Source organism: Microchirus variegatus, assembly GCF_963457635.1.
Source record: "Microchirus variegatus genome assembly, chromosome: 21".
In the NCBI taxonomy this organism is placed as follows: domain Eukaryota; kingdom Metazoa; phylum Chordata; class Actinopteri; order Pleuronectiformes; family Soleidae; genus Microchirus; species Microchirus variegatus.
The window spans coordinates 20,105,310-20,122,881 of NC_139822.1; the positions used below are offsets into that span (position 1 = coordinate 20,105,310).

At 41.4% G+C, this 17,572-nt stretch overlaps 2 protein-coding genes across 4 annotated transcripts in view; both read left to right on the plus strand.

The window, feature by feature from the left end:
* Positions 1–70: 70 nt before the first annotated feature.
* Positions 71–12,760, plus strand: LOC310942503 (membrane-spanning 4-domains subfamily A member 15-like). The gene is made up of 6 exons (XM_083907901.1): positions 71–361; positions 6,149–6,259; positions 7,539–7,595; positions 9,270–9,398; positions 10,719–10,874; positions 12,665–12,760. Exons 1-6 carry the CDS (start codon positions 245–247, stop codon positions 12,677–12,679), a joined length of 585 nt encoding a protein of 194 aa, XP_083764027.1. The 5' UTR covers positions 71–244; the 3' UTR covers positions 12,680–12,760.
* LOC310942502 (membrane-spanning 4-domains subfamily A member 4A-like) overlaps positions 12,683–17,572 on the plus strand; it is a 13,250-nt gene continuing 8,360 nt past the window's right edge. The window contains exons 1-2 of one of the 3 annotated variants that reach the window (XM_083907899.1): positions 12,683–12,814; positions 13,965–14,159. In XM_083907899.1, the coding sequence (XP_083764025.1) occupies positions 14,064–14,159 (96 nt within the window). In that variant the 5' untranslated portion in view covers positions 12,683–12,814; positions 13,965–14,063. Of the gene's footprint in view, positions 12,815–13,166; positions 13,189–13,964; positions 14,160–16,870 lie in introns of those variants that run through there. The other 2 variants (XM_083907900.1, XM_083907897.1) reach the window with 2 other exon arrangements.

The window sequence follows — 17,572 nt, forward strand, 5'->3', positions numbered from 1 at the left end:
CTTTTTGTGTGTGTGTGTGTGTGTGTGTGTGTGTATGTGTGCGCGCGCGTGCGTGCCTGGGTCCAATCAGGGCTCAGTGACGATGACGTCAGAGCGGAGGGCGCGGTTTTCCGCTCGGTGTAACGGTGCAGACACAGAGGACCGTGTCCCCATCACATAGGACCGTGTCCCGCCGAGAGAGGACCGTGTCCCGCTGACACAGAGGACCGTGTCCCGCTGACACAGAGGACCGTGTCCCGCCGCCATGTCTTCCGTCGTGTCCACGGCCGTGGGGAACATGGTGGTCGTCACCCGCGTGAACTCACAGCACAACTTCGTGGGCGTCCACAAGTTCGCGAGGGGACAACCACTGGCGCTGGGGGTAAGAGACAGTACTTCACCAAGTACAAGTACTGCGTTACTGTACATCATTCACGTGTCTGTAATTTACTGTGTTTGTAAAGTTAATTCTATTTCTAGCAACTTTGACTTTTACTCCAATACATTTAAATTGTGTACTTTTACTGCACTACACTTAAATTGTGTACTTTTACTCCACTACACTTAAATTGTGTACTTTTATTCTACTACACTTTAGTTGTGTACTTTTACTACACTACATTTAAATTGTGTACCATTACTGCACTACACTTAAATTCTGTACTTTTACTCCACTACACTTAAATTGTGTACTTTTATTCTACTACACTTAAATTGTGTACTTTTACTACACTACATTTAAATTGTGTACCATTACTCCCTACACTTAAATTGTGTACTTTTACTGCACTTCCTAAATTGTGTACTTTTACAACATTTCATAAATAAATTGTGTACTTTTACTCCTCTACACTTAAATTGTGTACTTTTACTCCTTTACACTTAAATTGTGTGCTTTTACTCCACTACACTTAAATTGTGTACTTTTAATACATTTCATAAATAAATTGTGTACTTTTACTCCTCTACACTTAAATTGTGTGCTTTTACTCCACTACACTTAAATTGTGCACTTTTATTCTACTACACTTAAATTATGTACTTTTACTACACTACATTTAAATTGTGTACCATTACTCCACTACACTTAAATTGTGTACTTTTACTGCACTTCCTAAATAAAACCGGTGCTTTTACTACATTTCATAAATAAATTGTGTACTTTTACTCCTCTACACTTAAATTGTGCACTTTTATTCTACTACACTTAAATTGTGTACTTTTACTACACTACATTTAAATTGTGTACCATTACTCCACTACACTTAAATTGTGTGCTTTTACTCCACTACACTTAAATTGTGTACTTTTAATACATTTCATAAATAAATTGTGTACTTTTACTCCTCTACACTTAAATTGTGTGCTTTTACTCCACTACACTTAAATTGTGCACTTTTATTCTACTACACTTAAATTATGTACTTTTACTACACTACATTTAAATTGTGTACCATTACTCCACTACACTTAAATTGTGTACTTTTACTGCACTTCCTAAATAAAACCGGTGCTTTTACTACATTTCACAAATAAATTGTGTACTTTTACTCCTCTACACTTAAATTGTGCACTTTTATTCTACTACACTTAAATTGTGTACTTTTACTACACTACATTTAAATTGTGTACCATTACTCCACTACACTTAAATTGTGTGCTTTTACTCCACTACACTTAAATTGTGTACTTTTAATACATTTCATAAATAAATTGTGTACTTTTACTCCTCTACACTTAAATTGTGTACCATTACTCCACTACACTTAAATTGTGTGCTTTTACTACTACACTTAAATTGTGTACTTTAAATACATTTCATAAATAAATTGTGTACTTTTACTCCTCTACACTTAAATTATGTACTTTTACTCCACTACACTTAAATTGTGTACTTTTACTGCACTTCCTAAATAAAACCGGTGCTTTTACTACATTTCATAAATAAATTGTGTACTTTTACTCCTCTACACTTAAATTGTGCACTTTTATTCTACTACACTTAAATTGTGTACTTTTACTACACTACATTTAAATTGTGTACCATTACTCCACTACACTTAAATTGTGTACTTTTACTGCACTTCCTAAATAAAACCGGTGCTTTTACTACATTTCATAAATAAATTGTGTACTTTTACTCCACTACACTTAAATTGTGTGCTTTTACTCCACTACACTTAAATTGTGTACTTTTACTCCTTTACACTTAAATTGTGTGCTTTTACTCCACTACACTTAAATTGTGTACTCTTACTACATTTCATAAATAAATTGTGTACTTTTACTCCTCTACACTTAAATTGTGTGCTTTTACTCCACTACACTTAAATTGTGTACTTTTACTCCTTTACACTTAAATTGTGTGCTTTTACTCCACTACAGTTAAATTGTGTACTTTTACTACATTTCATAAATAAATTGTGTACTTTTACTCCTCTACACTTAAATTGTGCACTTTTATTCTACTACACTTAAATTATGTACTTTTACTACACTACATTTAAATTGTGTACCATTACTCCACTACACTTAAATTGTGTACTTTTACCGCACTTCCTAAATAAATTGTGTACTTTTACTACTTTTCATAAATAAATTGTGTACTTTTACTCCTCTACACTTAAATTGTGTGCTTTTACTCCACTACACTTAAATTGTGCGCTTTTACTCCACCACACAAATTGTGTACTTTTACTCCTTTACACTTAAATTGTGTGGTTTTACTCCACTACACTTAAATTGTGTACTTTTATTCTACTTCACTTAAATTATGTACTTTTACTACACTACATTTAAATTGTGTACCATTACTCCACTACACTTAAATTGTGTGGTTTTACTCCACTACACTTAAATTGTGCACTTTTATTCTACTACACTTAAATTGTGTACTTTTACTACACTACATTTAAATTGTGTACCATTACTCCACTACACTTAAATTGTGTGCTTTTACTCCACTACACTTAAATTGTGTACTTTTAATACATTTCATAAATAAATTGTGTACTTTTACTCCTCTACACTTAAATTGTGTGCTTTTACTCCACTACACTTAAATTGTGTACTTTTACTCCTCTACACTTAAATTGTGTACTTTTACTCCTCTACACTTAAATTGTGCACTTTTATTCTACTACACTTAAATTATGTACTTTTACTACACTACATTTAAATTGTGTACCATTACTCCACTACACTTAAATTGTGTGGTTTTACTCCACTACACTTAAATTGTGTACTTTTACTACACTACATTTAAATTGTGTACCATTACTCCACTACACTTAAATTGTGTGCTTTTACTCCACTACACTTAAATTGTGTACTTTTAATACATTTCATAAATAAATTGTGTACTTTTACTCCTCTACACTTAAATTGTGTGCTTTTACTCCACTACACTTAAATTGTGTGCTTTTACTCCACTACACTTAAATTGTGTACTTTTAATACATTTCATAAATAAATTGTGTACTTTTACTCCTCTACACTTAAATTGTGTGCTTTTACTCCACTACACTTAAATTGTGCACTTTTATTCTACTACACTTAAATTATGTACTTTTACTCCACTACACTTAAATTGTGTACTTTTACTGCACTTCCTAAATAAAACCGGTGCTTTTACTACATTTCATAAATAAATTGTGTACTTTTACTCCTCTACACTTAAATTGTGCACTTTTATTCTACTACACTTAAATTGTGTACTTTTACTACACTACATTTAAATTGTGTACCATTACTCCACTACACTTAAATTGTGTACTTTTACTGCACTTCCTAAATAAAACCGGTGCTTTTACTACATTTCATAAATAAATTGTGTACTTTTACTCCACTACACTTAAATTGTGTGCTTTTACTCCACTACACTTAAATTGTGTACTTTTACTCCTTTACACTTAAATTGTGTGCTTTTACTCCACTACACTTAAATTGTGTACTCTTACTACATTTCATAAATAAATTGTGTACTTTTACTCCTCTACACTTAAATTGTGTGCTTTTACTCCACTACACTTAAATTGTGTACTTTTACTCCTTTACACTTAAATTGTGTGCTTTTACTCCACTACACTTAAATTGTGTACTTTTACTACATTTCATAAATAAATTGTGTACTTTTACTCCTCTACACTTAAATTGTGCACTTTTATTCTACTACACTTAAATTATGTACTTTTACTACACTACATTTAAATTGTGTACCATTACTCCACTACACTTAAATTGTGTACTTTTACCGCACTTCCTAAATAAATTGTGTACTTTTACTACTTTTCATAAATAAATTGTGTACTTTTACTCCTCTACACTTAAATTGTGTGCTTTTACTCCACTACACTTAAATTGTGCGCTTTTACTCCACCACACAAATTGTGTACTTTTACTCCTTTACACTTAAATTGTGTGGTTTTACTCCACTACACTTAAATTGTGTACTTTTATTCTACTTCACTTAAATTATGTACTTTTACTACACTACATTTAAATTGTGTACCATTACTCCACTACACTTAAATTGTGTGGTTTTACTCCACTACACTTAAATTGTGCACTTTTATTCTACTACACTTAAATTATGTACTTTTACTACACTACATTTAAATTGTGTACCATTACTCCACTACACTTAAATTGTGTGGTTTTACTCCACTACACTTAAATTGTGCACTTTTATTCTACTACACTTAAATTGTGTACTTTTACTCCACTACACTTAAATTGTGTGCTTTTACTCCACTACACTTAAATTGTGTGCTTTTACTCCACTACACTTAAATTGTGTACTTTTAATACATTTCATAAATAAATTGTGTACTTTTACTCCTCTACACTTAAATTGTGTGCTTTTACTCCACTACACTTAAATTGTGCACTTTTATTCTACTACACTTAAATTATGTACTTTTACTCCACTACACTTAAATTGTGTACTTTTACTGCACTTCCTAAATAAAACCGGTGCTTTTACTACATTTCATAAATAAATTGTGTACTTTTACTCCTCTACACTTAAATTGTGCACTTTTATTCTACTACACTTAAATTGTGTACTTTTACTACACTACATTTAAATTGTGTACCATTACTCCACTACACTTAAATTGTGTACTTTTACTCCACTTCCTAAATAAAACCGGTGCTTTTACTACATTTCATAAATAAATTGTGTACTTTTACTCCACTACACTTAAATTGTGTGCTTTTACTCCACTACACTTAAATTGTGTACTTTTACTCCTTTACACTTAAATTGTGTGCTTTTACTCCACTACACTTAAATTGTGTACTCTTACTACATTTCATAAATAAATTGTGTACTTTTACTCCTCTACACTTAAATTGTGTGCTTTTACTCCACTACACTTAAATTGTGTACTTTTACTACATTTCATAAATAAATTGTGTACTTTTACTCCTCTACACTTAAATTGTGCACTTTTATTCTACTACACTTAAATTATGTACTTTTACTACACTACATTTAAATTGTGTACCATTACTCCACTACACTTAAATTGTGTACTTTTACCGCACTTCCTAAATAAATTGTGTACTTTTACTACTTTTCATAAATAAATTGTGTACTTTTACTCCTCTACACTTAAATTGTGTGCTTTTACTCCACTACACAAATTGTGTACTTTTACTCCTTTACACTTAAATTGTGTGGTTTTACTCCACTACACTTAAATTGTGTACTTTTATTCTACTTCACTTAAATTCTGTACTTTTACTCCACTACACTTAAATTGTGTACTATTACTACATTTCCTAAATTAAATGTGTACTCTTACTCTACTACACTTAATTTGTGTACTGTTACTACATTTCCTAAATTAAATGTGTACTCTTACTCTACTACACTTAATTTGTGTACTTTTACAACATTTCCTAAATGACTTGTGTACTTTTACTCCACTACAATTAGACTGTTACCTACAGAAAGTATACAGCATGAGGAAGAACGACAGAATAACGTCACCGTAGCGACGTCGCCGCACAAATTGCGTCGCATGCTCGGGCCGAAATGTTTCCACTTTTTTTTTAGTTGGACTGTAACGACTGTGCCGTGGTTTTAACGCCTGTCTTTGTGATGTTTGTGATGTTTGACCCTGGTCTGAATCACCTTCTCTGCTCCTGCTCGTCTCTACAGACGGTTCAGATCTTCATCGGAATCTTGGTTTTCCTGATCGGGATCGCCATGGCGCCCAACGGAGACACGATGGGAATTCACACCGGCATCTTCGTCTGGGGAGCTGCGTTTGTGAGTCACTGTCTCGCAATCACCTCAATCCTAGTCGAGCCTCGTCAGGAGGAAGAGGAGTTTACTGAAGGACGAGGAATAATGCTGACTCATCTCTGTCAACGCCACTCACTCTGCCACACCAAAGTCCACAGAGAAAACCAGTGATTTTAGCTCACAGGGACACAGGAGCTGCTGGTCCTCTGCTGCCTCGTGTGGTCACTTTGTGTCACTGAGTTAAGTCTAAAGTAAATATTTTCAAAGCTGAATTCACTAAAATCAGTCATTGTAAGTTAGTGATGGAGGCAGCAGTGGATCAACAACTCCTGTGAACTCCTGTGTGCTGTGATGTTAAAATCACTGGTTTACTCTATGGACTTTGGTGTGGGAGAGTGAGTGACTTTGGTGTGGGAGAGTGAGTGACTTTGGTGTGGGAGAGTGAGTGACTTTGGTGTGGGAGAGTGAGTGACTTTGGTGTGGGAGAGTGAGTGACTTTGGTGCGGGAGAGTGAGTGACTTTGGTGCGGAAGAGTGAGTGACTTTGGTGCGGAAGAGTGAGTGACTTTGGTGTGGGAGAGTGAGTGACTTTGGTGTGGGAGAGTGAGTGACTTTGGTGTGGGAGAGTGAGTGACTTTGGTGTGAGAGTGAGTGACTTTGGTGTGAGAGAGTGAGTGGTTTATAAAAACCACACAAAAAAGTGTTTTTTAAAGTGGATAAAATCTGTTACTCTTGTGTAAACTGACGTTTGTAAACCACTCACTCTCTCACACCAAAGTCACTCACTCTCCCACACCAAAGTCACTCACTCTCCCACACCAAGGTCCATAGAGTAAACCAGTGATTTTAACATCACAGCACACAGGAGTTCACAGGAGTTGTTGATCCACTGCTGCCTCCATCACTAACTTACAATGACTGATTTTAGTGAATTCTGTGTTTTAAATTCTGGCAAACACCAGTGACACAAATTGACCACACGAGGCAGCAGAGGACCAGCAGCTCCTGTGTCCCCGTGAGCTAAAATCACTGATTTTCTCTATGGACTTTGGTGTGGGAGAGTGAGTGGTTTAGATGTGAAAACATGTTCTTAAAGATGTGGTGGACTCAAAGTTTCCCTGACGTCTTGTGCAGCTGAAGCAGAAGTCCGTTGCATCAGTAAATCTGATTTCCTCAGATTTCCTGACGTAACAGCACGTGTGCAGCGTTAATTCACGAGTCACTGTTGGGAAGTGCAGATGTTTTCTCTTCACTGTTGGAACAAACTGTTCTGCAGAGACGTTGTTTGTGCTGCTGTGTTTCAGTACGTCACAGCTGGATCTCTGACGGTGGCTGCTGCAGGGAAACGCAACCGCTGCCTGGTGAGTATCAACCGCTGAGCTCACGCTGAAGCGCCGCGTCTTCAGACTGCTGCTCACTGATTGGTCAGAGAGAGTCGTCACTGGAGAGCCATGAGCGCGACGTCTGGCACCAGTTTTCCTTTTCAAAAACTTTCAAGGATTTCAAGGACCTGTGGGAACCCTGAAGGGCACATCAGTGGAGGGAGACATGTCCATTTAGGACTGTTTTCAAAAACTTTCAAGGGCCTTGAATTTTTTTTTCAAACGTTCAAGGATTTCAAGGACCCTGTGGGAACCCTGAAGGGCACATCAGTGGAGGGAGACATGTCCATTTAGGACTGTTTTCAAAAACTTTCAAGGGCCTTGAATTTTTTTTTCAAACGTTCAAGGATTTCAAGGACCCTGTGGGAACCCTGAAGGGCACATCAGTGGAGGGAGACGTGTCCATTTAGGACAGTTTTCAAAAACTTTCAAGGGCCTTGAACTTTTTTTTTCCAAATTCACAATTTCAAGGATTTCAAGGACCTGTGGGAACCCTGAAGGGCACATCGGTGGAGGGAGACATGTCCATTTAGGACTGTTTTCAAAAACTTTCAAGGTCCTTGAATTTTTTTTTTTTCAAATTCACACTTTCAAGGATTTCAAGGACCCTGTGGGAACCCTGAACGGAACATCGACTGAGGGAGACATGTCCATTTAGGACTGTTTTCAAAAACTTTCAAGGTCCTTGAATTTTTTTTTCAAATTCACAAACTTTCAAGGTTTTCAAGGACCTGTGGGAACCCTGAAGGGCACATATGCGGAGGGAGACGTGTCCATTTAGGACAGTTTTCAAAAACTTTCAAGGGCCTTGAATTTTTTTTTTTCAAACGTTCAAGGATTTCAAGGACCCTGTGGGAAACCTGAAGGGCACATCGGTGGAGGGAGACATGTCCATTTAGGACTGTTTTCAAAAACTTTCAAGGGCCTTGAATTTTTTTTTCAAACGTTCAAGGATTTCAAGGACCTGTGGGAACCCTGAAGGGCACATCGGCGGAGGGAGACGTGTCCATTTAGGACAGTTTTCAAAAACTTTCAAGGTCCTTGAATGTTTTCTAAATTCAAAAACTTTATAGCAATTCAAGGACCTGTGGGAACCCTGAATGGCACATCGGCGAAGGTGGACACATCTATGGCAATTTTCATCAACTTTCAAGGATTTCAAGGACCCTCGGGGAGCTTATTTTGAGGGCCTGGATGATGCTAATTTTCGAATTTATGATTAAATTATCCAATATTACATTAATATTACATTTTCAAAGACCCTTTCAAGCTCTTTCATAGACCCACATCTATTTGTCTATTTTAACTTTCAAGGGCTTTTTCAAATGAACAAACTCTCAAGGATTTCAAGGAGCGCTGTGTTAACACAGTGAAGGTGATCGGACACGGCTCGGCTCTACTCGAGCGACTTTTATGCTTTTCCATGAGTGAGAGTACCTGGTAACGCACGTGTTCACGATTCTCAAGTCTTTTTAACTTTCATTTACAGTTGGACGTTTGTTGACTTCAGTGACGACACGCTCTGACCAATCAGAGGCCGGCAGTCTGATGACATCACACTTTAGTATGACCTCATAATCTTGTCCACCTGCGTCGTTCTTTAACTCTGTGGATCAGTTTGATCTCACGCCGTCGTCTCTCTGTCGCTCGCAGATCAAATGTTCGATGGCGTTCAGTATCGTCTCAGCGGTCATCGCCCCCATCGCCGCCATCCTCCACTTCCTGGATTTTTTTATTCTACTGCTGTTCATCCGCTGTGGTTACGACTGCCAACTGTTTAATGTACGTATTAATGTTAGTGTTTCACTGTCCTGTTGTTAGTGTTTCACTGTCCTGTTGTTAGTGTCTCACTGTCCTGTTGTTAGTGTTTCACTGTTCTGTTGTTAGTGTTTCACTGTTCTGTTGTTAGTGTTTCACTGTTGTTAGTGTCTCACTGTCCTGTTGTTAGTGTCTCACTGTCCTGTTGTTAGTGTCTCACTGTCCTGTTGTTAGTGTCTCACTGTCCTGTTGTTAGTGTCTCACTGTGCTATTGTTAGTGTCTCACCGTCCTGTTGTTAGTGTCTCACTGTTGTTAGTGTCTCACTGTCCTGTTGTTAGTGTCTCACTGTTGTTAGTGTCTCACTGTGCTGTTGTTAGTGTCTCACTGTCCTGTTGTTAGTGTCTCACCGTCCTGTTGTTAGTGTCTCTCACCGTCTTGTGTTTTAGTGTCTCACTGTCCTGTTGTTAGTGTCTCACTGTCCTGTTGTTAGTGTTTCACTGTCCTGTTGTTAGTGTCTCACTGTGCTGTTGTTAGTTTCTCACTGTCCAGTTGTTAGTGTCTCACTGTCCTGTTGTCAGTGTCTCACCGTCCTGTTGTTAGTGTCTCACTGTCCTGTTGTTAGTGTCTCACCGTCCTGTTGTTAGTGTCTCTCACCGTCCTGTTGTTAGTGTCTCACTGTTGTTAGTGTCTCACTGTCCTGTTGTTAGTGTCTCACCGTCCTGTTGTTAGTGTCTCTCACCGTCTTGTGTTTTAGTGTCTCACTGTCCTGTTGTTAGTGTCTCACTGTCCTGTTGTTAGTGTCTCACTGTTGTTAGTGTCTCACTGTCCTGTTGTTAGTGTCTCACCGTCCTGTTGTTAGTGTCTCTCACCGTCTTGTGTTTTAGTGTCTCACTGTCCTGTTGTTAGTGTCTCACTGTCCTGTTGTTAGTGTCTCACCGTCCTGTTGTTAGTGTCTCTCACCGTCTTGTGTTAGTGTCTCACTGTCCTGTTGTTAGTGTCTCACTGTCCTGTTGTTAGTGTCTCTCACCGTCTTGTGTTAGTGTCTCACCGTCCTGTTGTTAGTGTCTCTCACCGTCTTGTGTTAGTGTCTCACTGTCCTGTTGTTAGTGTCTCACCGTCCTGTTGTTAGTGTCTCTCACCGTCTTGTGTTAGTGTCTCACCGTCCTGTTGTTAGTGTCTCTCACCGTCTTGTGTTAGTGTCTCACTGTCCTGTTGTTAGTGTCTCACTGTCCTGTTGTTAGTGTCTCACCGTCCTGTTGTTAGTGTCTCTCACCGTCTTGTGTTAGTGTCTCACTGTCCTGTTGTTAGTGTCTCTCACCGTCCTCTTGTTTGTGTCTCTCCAGAGTCGTATAGAGGGCTTCTCATTCGTCCTCGGCGTCTTTAACCTGTTGCAGATGATCGTCTCAATCGTGGTCGCGGGTTACGCCTGCTGTGCCACGTGTGACAGACCTGGAGAATCTGTGGTGACTGGACAAACTGCTGCTCCAGACACGGAAGAGGTCAGGTCAAATATCCTGTGTGTGTGTGTGCTTGTGTGATTGTCGACATGATTGTTTTGACGGTTTAAATCTACGATATCTACGTCACAGGTTGTTGAAATGCCTGATAGTTTATGAATTTTAAGGCGTTTGAATTTCTTTTTGAAAATGGTGCTTGAGAAAGCAGTGAAGTTGACACTGAGGTAAAAATGTCTCTGTACTGAAACACACAAGCACAAACATGTTTGTTTCACAAGGAGAGAGAAAAAAAGTCTCTGCAGAACAGTTTGTTCCAAAAGTGAAGAAAGAACATCTTCATTTCCCAGCAGTGACTCATGAATTAATGCTGCACACATGCTTTCACAGAGTTAGAGTCCAGCCCCCCCCCCCCCCCCACTCTACGAACAAGATTCACAGATCCAGCACCAAAATAAGAGCCAAACAACAACTGACTTTCAAGAAATACAAGCAGAAATGTTGTCTTACCTCAAAACAAGTTATTTCTCATGAAGAACTACACTTCCCAGCATGCTTTGGGGACAAATCCCAGTCTGACTGATCATTTACTTTGTATTTTCCAACAGTATTGTTTTGTTACTGAAAAGAGAGAAATCTCTATTTATGTATTTATTCATGTTCAAATCCTTCACAGTGTTCCAAAATATTTATTATTAAATGTTACGTTAAGTTGCTATATAAGTAAATGTTGTTAGAATTTTTAAAAAAATCGTGGAATGTATCGAATAAGAGTGTGTGTGTGTGTTAGAGCTGTGAGTGTGTAAGAGTGTGTGTGTGTTAGAGCTGTGAGAAAAGGTGACGGGAAAAGAGGAAGAAGCATTCAGGTGAGAGATGAACTCTTTATTGTACAATTTAATTCTCCTAAACACAAATATGAGAAGCAACATCACCACTGTTTGAACATGCATCTGGAAACTGAATAATGATTTAAGTTGACTAAGTCTACTTTAACACCTTATCTTATCTAATCTTATCCTTAAGATTCCTTAAATCCTTCCAGACTGGAGGTCAGAGTGCTGTACGCTGGAGGACGAGGAGGAATCATGGTGCTGGCTTCTCCTTTCATGTTCTGCATCTGCACAAACGCACGCACGCACACACGTTGTTAGCCCATGTTAGCTTTGTGCTAAGCGACGACAACAGAAGTTTATAAACTCGCTCACTCTCCCACACCAAAGCCCAGAGAGAAAACCAGTGATTTTTAGCTCACAGGGACACAGGAGCTGCTGGTCCTCTGCTGCCCCGTGTGGTCACTTTGTGTCACTGCGGTCAGTCTAAATTAAATATTTTAAAAGCCGAATTTTACTAAATAACTAATTGTAAGTTAGTGATGGAGGCAGCAGTGGATCAACAACTCCTGTGAACTCCTGTGTGCTGTGATGTTAAAATCACTGGTTTACTCTATGGACTTTGGTGTGGGAGAGTGAGTGAGTTTATAAACTTCTGTCTCACAGTGAGATAAAGACGTGATCATGTGACGTAGAGATCGTAGACTTAAACTGACGTAGATTCTATGAACATGAGTCTTTTGCTAAGTGTCCAGCAGCCACGTCAGTGACCAGTTTACCGACCTTTAATTTCATACACAACAAAAAAAAATGGAAACTAACCCTTTAAGACACAATCATGTTAACACACCTCTGTGTTGGTGTTTGGAGCAGCAGTTTGTTCAGTCACCACAGATCCTGCAAATGTCTGGAAGACACACACACACACTCTTTAAAAACATTATTCCACAAACACATCAAAGATAGGTTAAAAAAAGGATGCATTCATTGACCTCTTCACTGCAGCTACACGTGGCATAGCAGGCGTAACCAACGACGACGGCTGAGACGATCACCTGCAACACGCTGAAGACGGCGAGGACGGCTGAGGCGCCCTGCATCATGTCCTGGAGAGAGACACACACAAGAGGGCAGTGAGACACTAACAACAGGAGGGTGAGACACTTACAACAGGACAGTGAGACACTAACAACAGGACGGTGAGACACTAACAACAGGACGGTGAGACACAAACAACAGGACGGTGAGACACTAACAACAGGACGGTGAGACACTAACAACTGGACAGTGAGACACTAACAACAGGACGGTGAGACACTAACAACAGGACGGTGAGACACAAACAACAGGACAGTGAGACACTAACAACAGGACGGTGAGACACTAACAACAGGACAGTGAGACACTAGCAACAGGACGGTGAGACACTAGCAACAGGAGGGTGAGACACTAACAACAGGAGGGTGAGACACTAACAACAGGACAGTGAGACACTAACAACAGGAGGGTGAGACACTAACAACAGGAGGGTGAGACACACTAACAACAGGACGGTGAGACACTAATAACAGGACAGTGAGACACAAACAACAGGACAGTGAGACACTAACAACAGGACGGTGAGACACTTACAACAGGACAGTGAGACACTAACAACAGGACGGTGAGACACTAACAACAGGACAGTGAGACACTAACAACAGGACAGTGAGACACTAACAACAGGACAGTGAGACACTAACAACAGGACGGTGAGACACTTACAACAGGACAGTGAGACACTAACAACAGGACGGTGAGACACTAACAACAGGACAGTGAGACACTAACAACAGGACAGTGAGACACTAACAACAGGACAGTGAGACACTAACAACAGGACGGTGAGACACAAACAACAGGACAGTGAGACACTAACAACAGGACAGTGAGACACTAACAACAGGACGGTGAGACACTAACAACAGGACGGTGAGACACTAACAACAGGACGGTGAGACACTAACAACAGGACGGTGAGACACTAACAACAGGACGGTGAGACACTAACAACAGGACGGTGAGACACTAACAACAGGACGGTGAGACACAACAGAGAGGTTTTCTTTTACAAATGATACTGTTATTTACAGATTATCTGATTCTTGATGTTCTGTAATCTAATTAAAAAAACAAACAAACAAACAAACAATGGATCCATGAACGCCTGGAGACGCTGACACACTTTAATCAACACACTTGTGTTTTTGTCAGTACCTTGTATAGCTGGCAGTTCACTGAGGAGGATGTTTTGATGTTCTCACAGTTGTGGTGGTAGTAGTGGTGGTAATGGTCGAAGTGGTCATCGTTGTTTTCCATGACGCTGCTGCAGTCGAGTGAAACCACTGCACAGTCCAGAGCGTAGATGGTGATGGCTCCTACGGCAGTGACCACTGCGACGATACTGAACGCCATGGCACAGTTCACCTGTGGGGGCAGCAGAGAGACGACAAAGCACCAGGTGAGAGAGTGAAATAAGGAAACAAAGGAGGTGACGACGATGTTGATCCTCACCAGGCAGCGGCTCGGTCGTCTGGCAGCAGCTACTGTCAGAGATCCAGCTGTGACGTACTGAAACACACAAGTTATGACCATGGACGTCACCTTTACTCACTCTGCCACACCAAAGTCACTCACTCTGCCACACCAAAGTCACTCACTCTCTCACACCAAAGTCACTCACTCTCTCACACCAAAGTCACTCACTCTCCCACACCAAAGTCACTCACTCTCTCACACCAAAGTCACTCACTCTCCCACACCAAAGTCACTCACTCTCTCACACCAAAGTCACTCACTCTCCCACACCAAAGTCACTCACTCTCTCACACCAAAGTCACTCACTCTCCCACACCAAATTCACTCACTCTCCCACACCAAAGTCACTCACTCTCCCACACCAAAGTCACTCACTCTCCCACACCAAAGTCACTCACTCTCTCACACGAAAGTCACTCACTCTCCCACACCAAAGTCACTCACTCTCTCACACCAAAGTCACTCACTCTCCCACACCAAAGTCACTCACTCTCCCACACCAAAGTCACTCACTCTCCCACACCAAAGTCACTCACTCTCCCACACCAAAGTCACTCACTCTCTCACACCAAAGTCACTCACTCTCCCACACCAAAGTCACTCACTCTCCCACACCAAAGTCACTCACTCTCTCACACCAAAGTCACTCACTCTCTCACACCAAAGTCACTCACTCTCCCACACCAAAGTCACTCACTCTCCCACACCAAAGTCACTCACTCTCTCACACCAAAGTCACTCACTCTCCCACACCAAAGTCACTCACTCTCTCACACCAAAGTCACTCACTCTCCCACACCAAAGTCACTCACTCTCTCACACCAAAGTCACTCACTCTCCCACACCAAATTCACTCACTCTCCCACACCAAAGTCACTCACTCTCCCACACCAAAGTCACTCACTCTCCCACACCAAAGTCACTCACTCTCTCACACGAAAGTCACTCACTCTCCCACACCAAAGTCACTCACTCTCTCACACCAAAGTCACTCACTCTCCCACACCAAAGTCACTCACTCTCCCACACCAAAGTCACTCACTCTCCCACACCAAAGTCACTCACTCTCCCACACCAAAGTCACTCACTCTCTCACACCAAAGTCACTCACTCTCCCACACCAAAGTCACTCACTCTCCCACACCAAAGTCACTCACTCTCTCACACCAAAGTCACTCACTCTCCCACACCAAAGTCACTCACTCTCCCACACCAAAGTCACTCACTCTCTCACACCAAAGTCACTCACTCTCCCACACCAAAGTCACTCACTCTCCCACACCAAAGTCACTCACTCTCTCACACCAAAGTCACTCACTCTCCCACACCAAAGTCACTCACTCTCTCACACCAAAGTCACTCACTCTCTCACACCAAAGTCACTCACTCTCTCACACCAAAGTCACTCACTCTCCCACACCAAAGTCACTCACTCTCCCACACCAAAGTCACTCACTCTCCCACACCAAAGTCACTCACTCTATCACACCAAAGTCACTCACTCTCCCACACCAAAGTCACTCACTCTCCCACACCAAAGTCACTCACTCTCCCACACCAAAGTCACTCACTCTCCCACACCAAAGTCACTCACTCTCCCACACCAAAGTCACTCACTCTCTCACACCAAAGTCACTCACTCTCTCACACCAAAGTCACTCACTCTCCCACACCAAAGTCACTCACTCTCCCACACCAAAGTCACTCACTCTCTCACACCAAAGTCACTCACTCTCCCACACCAAAGTCACTCACTCTCCCACACCAAAGTCACTCACTCTCCCACACCAAAGTCACTCACTCTCCCACACCAAAGTCACTCACTCTCTCACACCAAAGTCACTCACTCTCTCACACCAAAGTCACTCACTCTCTCACACCAAAGTCACTCACTCTCCCACACCAAAGTCACTCACTCTCTCACACCAAAGTCACTCACTCTCTCACACCAAAGTCACTCACTCTCTCACACCAAAGTCACTCACTCTCCCACACCAAAGTCCATAGAGTAAACCAGTGATTTTAACATCACAGCACACAGGAGTTCACAGCAGTTGTTGATCCACTGCTGCCTCCATCACTAACTTACAATGACTGATTCTGTAAAATTCGGCATTGAAAATATTTAGACTTACTTCAGTGACACAAAGTGACCACATGAGGCAGCAGAGGACCAGCAGCTCCTGTGTCCCTGTGATGCTAAAATCACTGGTTTTCTCTCTGTACTTTGGTGCAGGGAGAGTGAGCGGCGTCGTCGTCGCTCTCTGCGTTGACAGAGATGATAAGGCTCGACTGGGATCGAGGCGATTGTGAAACAGTGACTTACAAACCCAGCTCCCCAGACGAAGAAGCCGCTGTACAACACAATCGTGTCCGTCTTGCTGTCGGCTTTGCGCTTCATCGCGATCCCAAACAGGAAAATCATCAGGCCGATGACGAGCTGAACCGTCTGTCGAGACAAACACGAGCAGAGAAGCTGCTTCAGACCAGTGTCACACAAACATCACACGTCTTTTATTGTAAATCAGAATTTTCACAGTCGCTACAAACAGACAGGTCATGAACGACAGTAACAACAACAATAATGAAATCGTGCACATTAAAGGTGTATTCTGTGCTTTCTCTCACCCCCAGCGCCAGCGGTCGGCCCTCGATGAACCTCTTGACGCCCACCAAGTTGTGCTGCTGTCCGTTTTCGGCGGCGCTAGCATTGGCAGGGTGGACGTGGGTGACGACCACCGTGTTCCCGCGCGTCGTGGGCAGCATGGCCGACACGCAACGGTCCTGTGACGCGAAGCTTCCTGCTGAGGCAAGATCATCAACGTCAGACGATTCATCTTTCTAACCATCTATGTATCGGTGGAAGATCGTCACAAGATGGACAGACGGGTTTCACCTCGGGGGGGCGCTACAGGGCAACTGCCACCCGTTTCACCACAGCTGACCTCCGTGCAAAGTGTAACTGTTTATGTATCGATAGATAGATATCGTATCGATTGATCTAACCTATCAACCAACAACCAACCAGCCTGTCTACCCAACTAACTCATCGACCCAGTAACTGAGCCAATCTACCTACCGACCAACCTACTGACGCTACTGCCGTCCGACTGACTGACCAACCTACCGACCGACCGACCAACCTACCTATCTACCAACCCACGTACCTACCTATTGACCAACCGACCTACCTACGGACCAACTGACCAACCTACTGACCGACCTACCTACTGACTGACCAACCTACCTATCTACCGAACTACCGACCAACCTACTGACCGACCTACCTACCAACTGACCGACTGACCTACCGATTGACTGACCGACCTACCTACC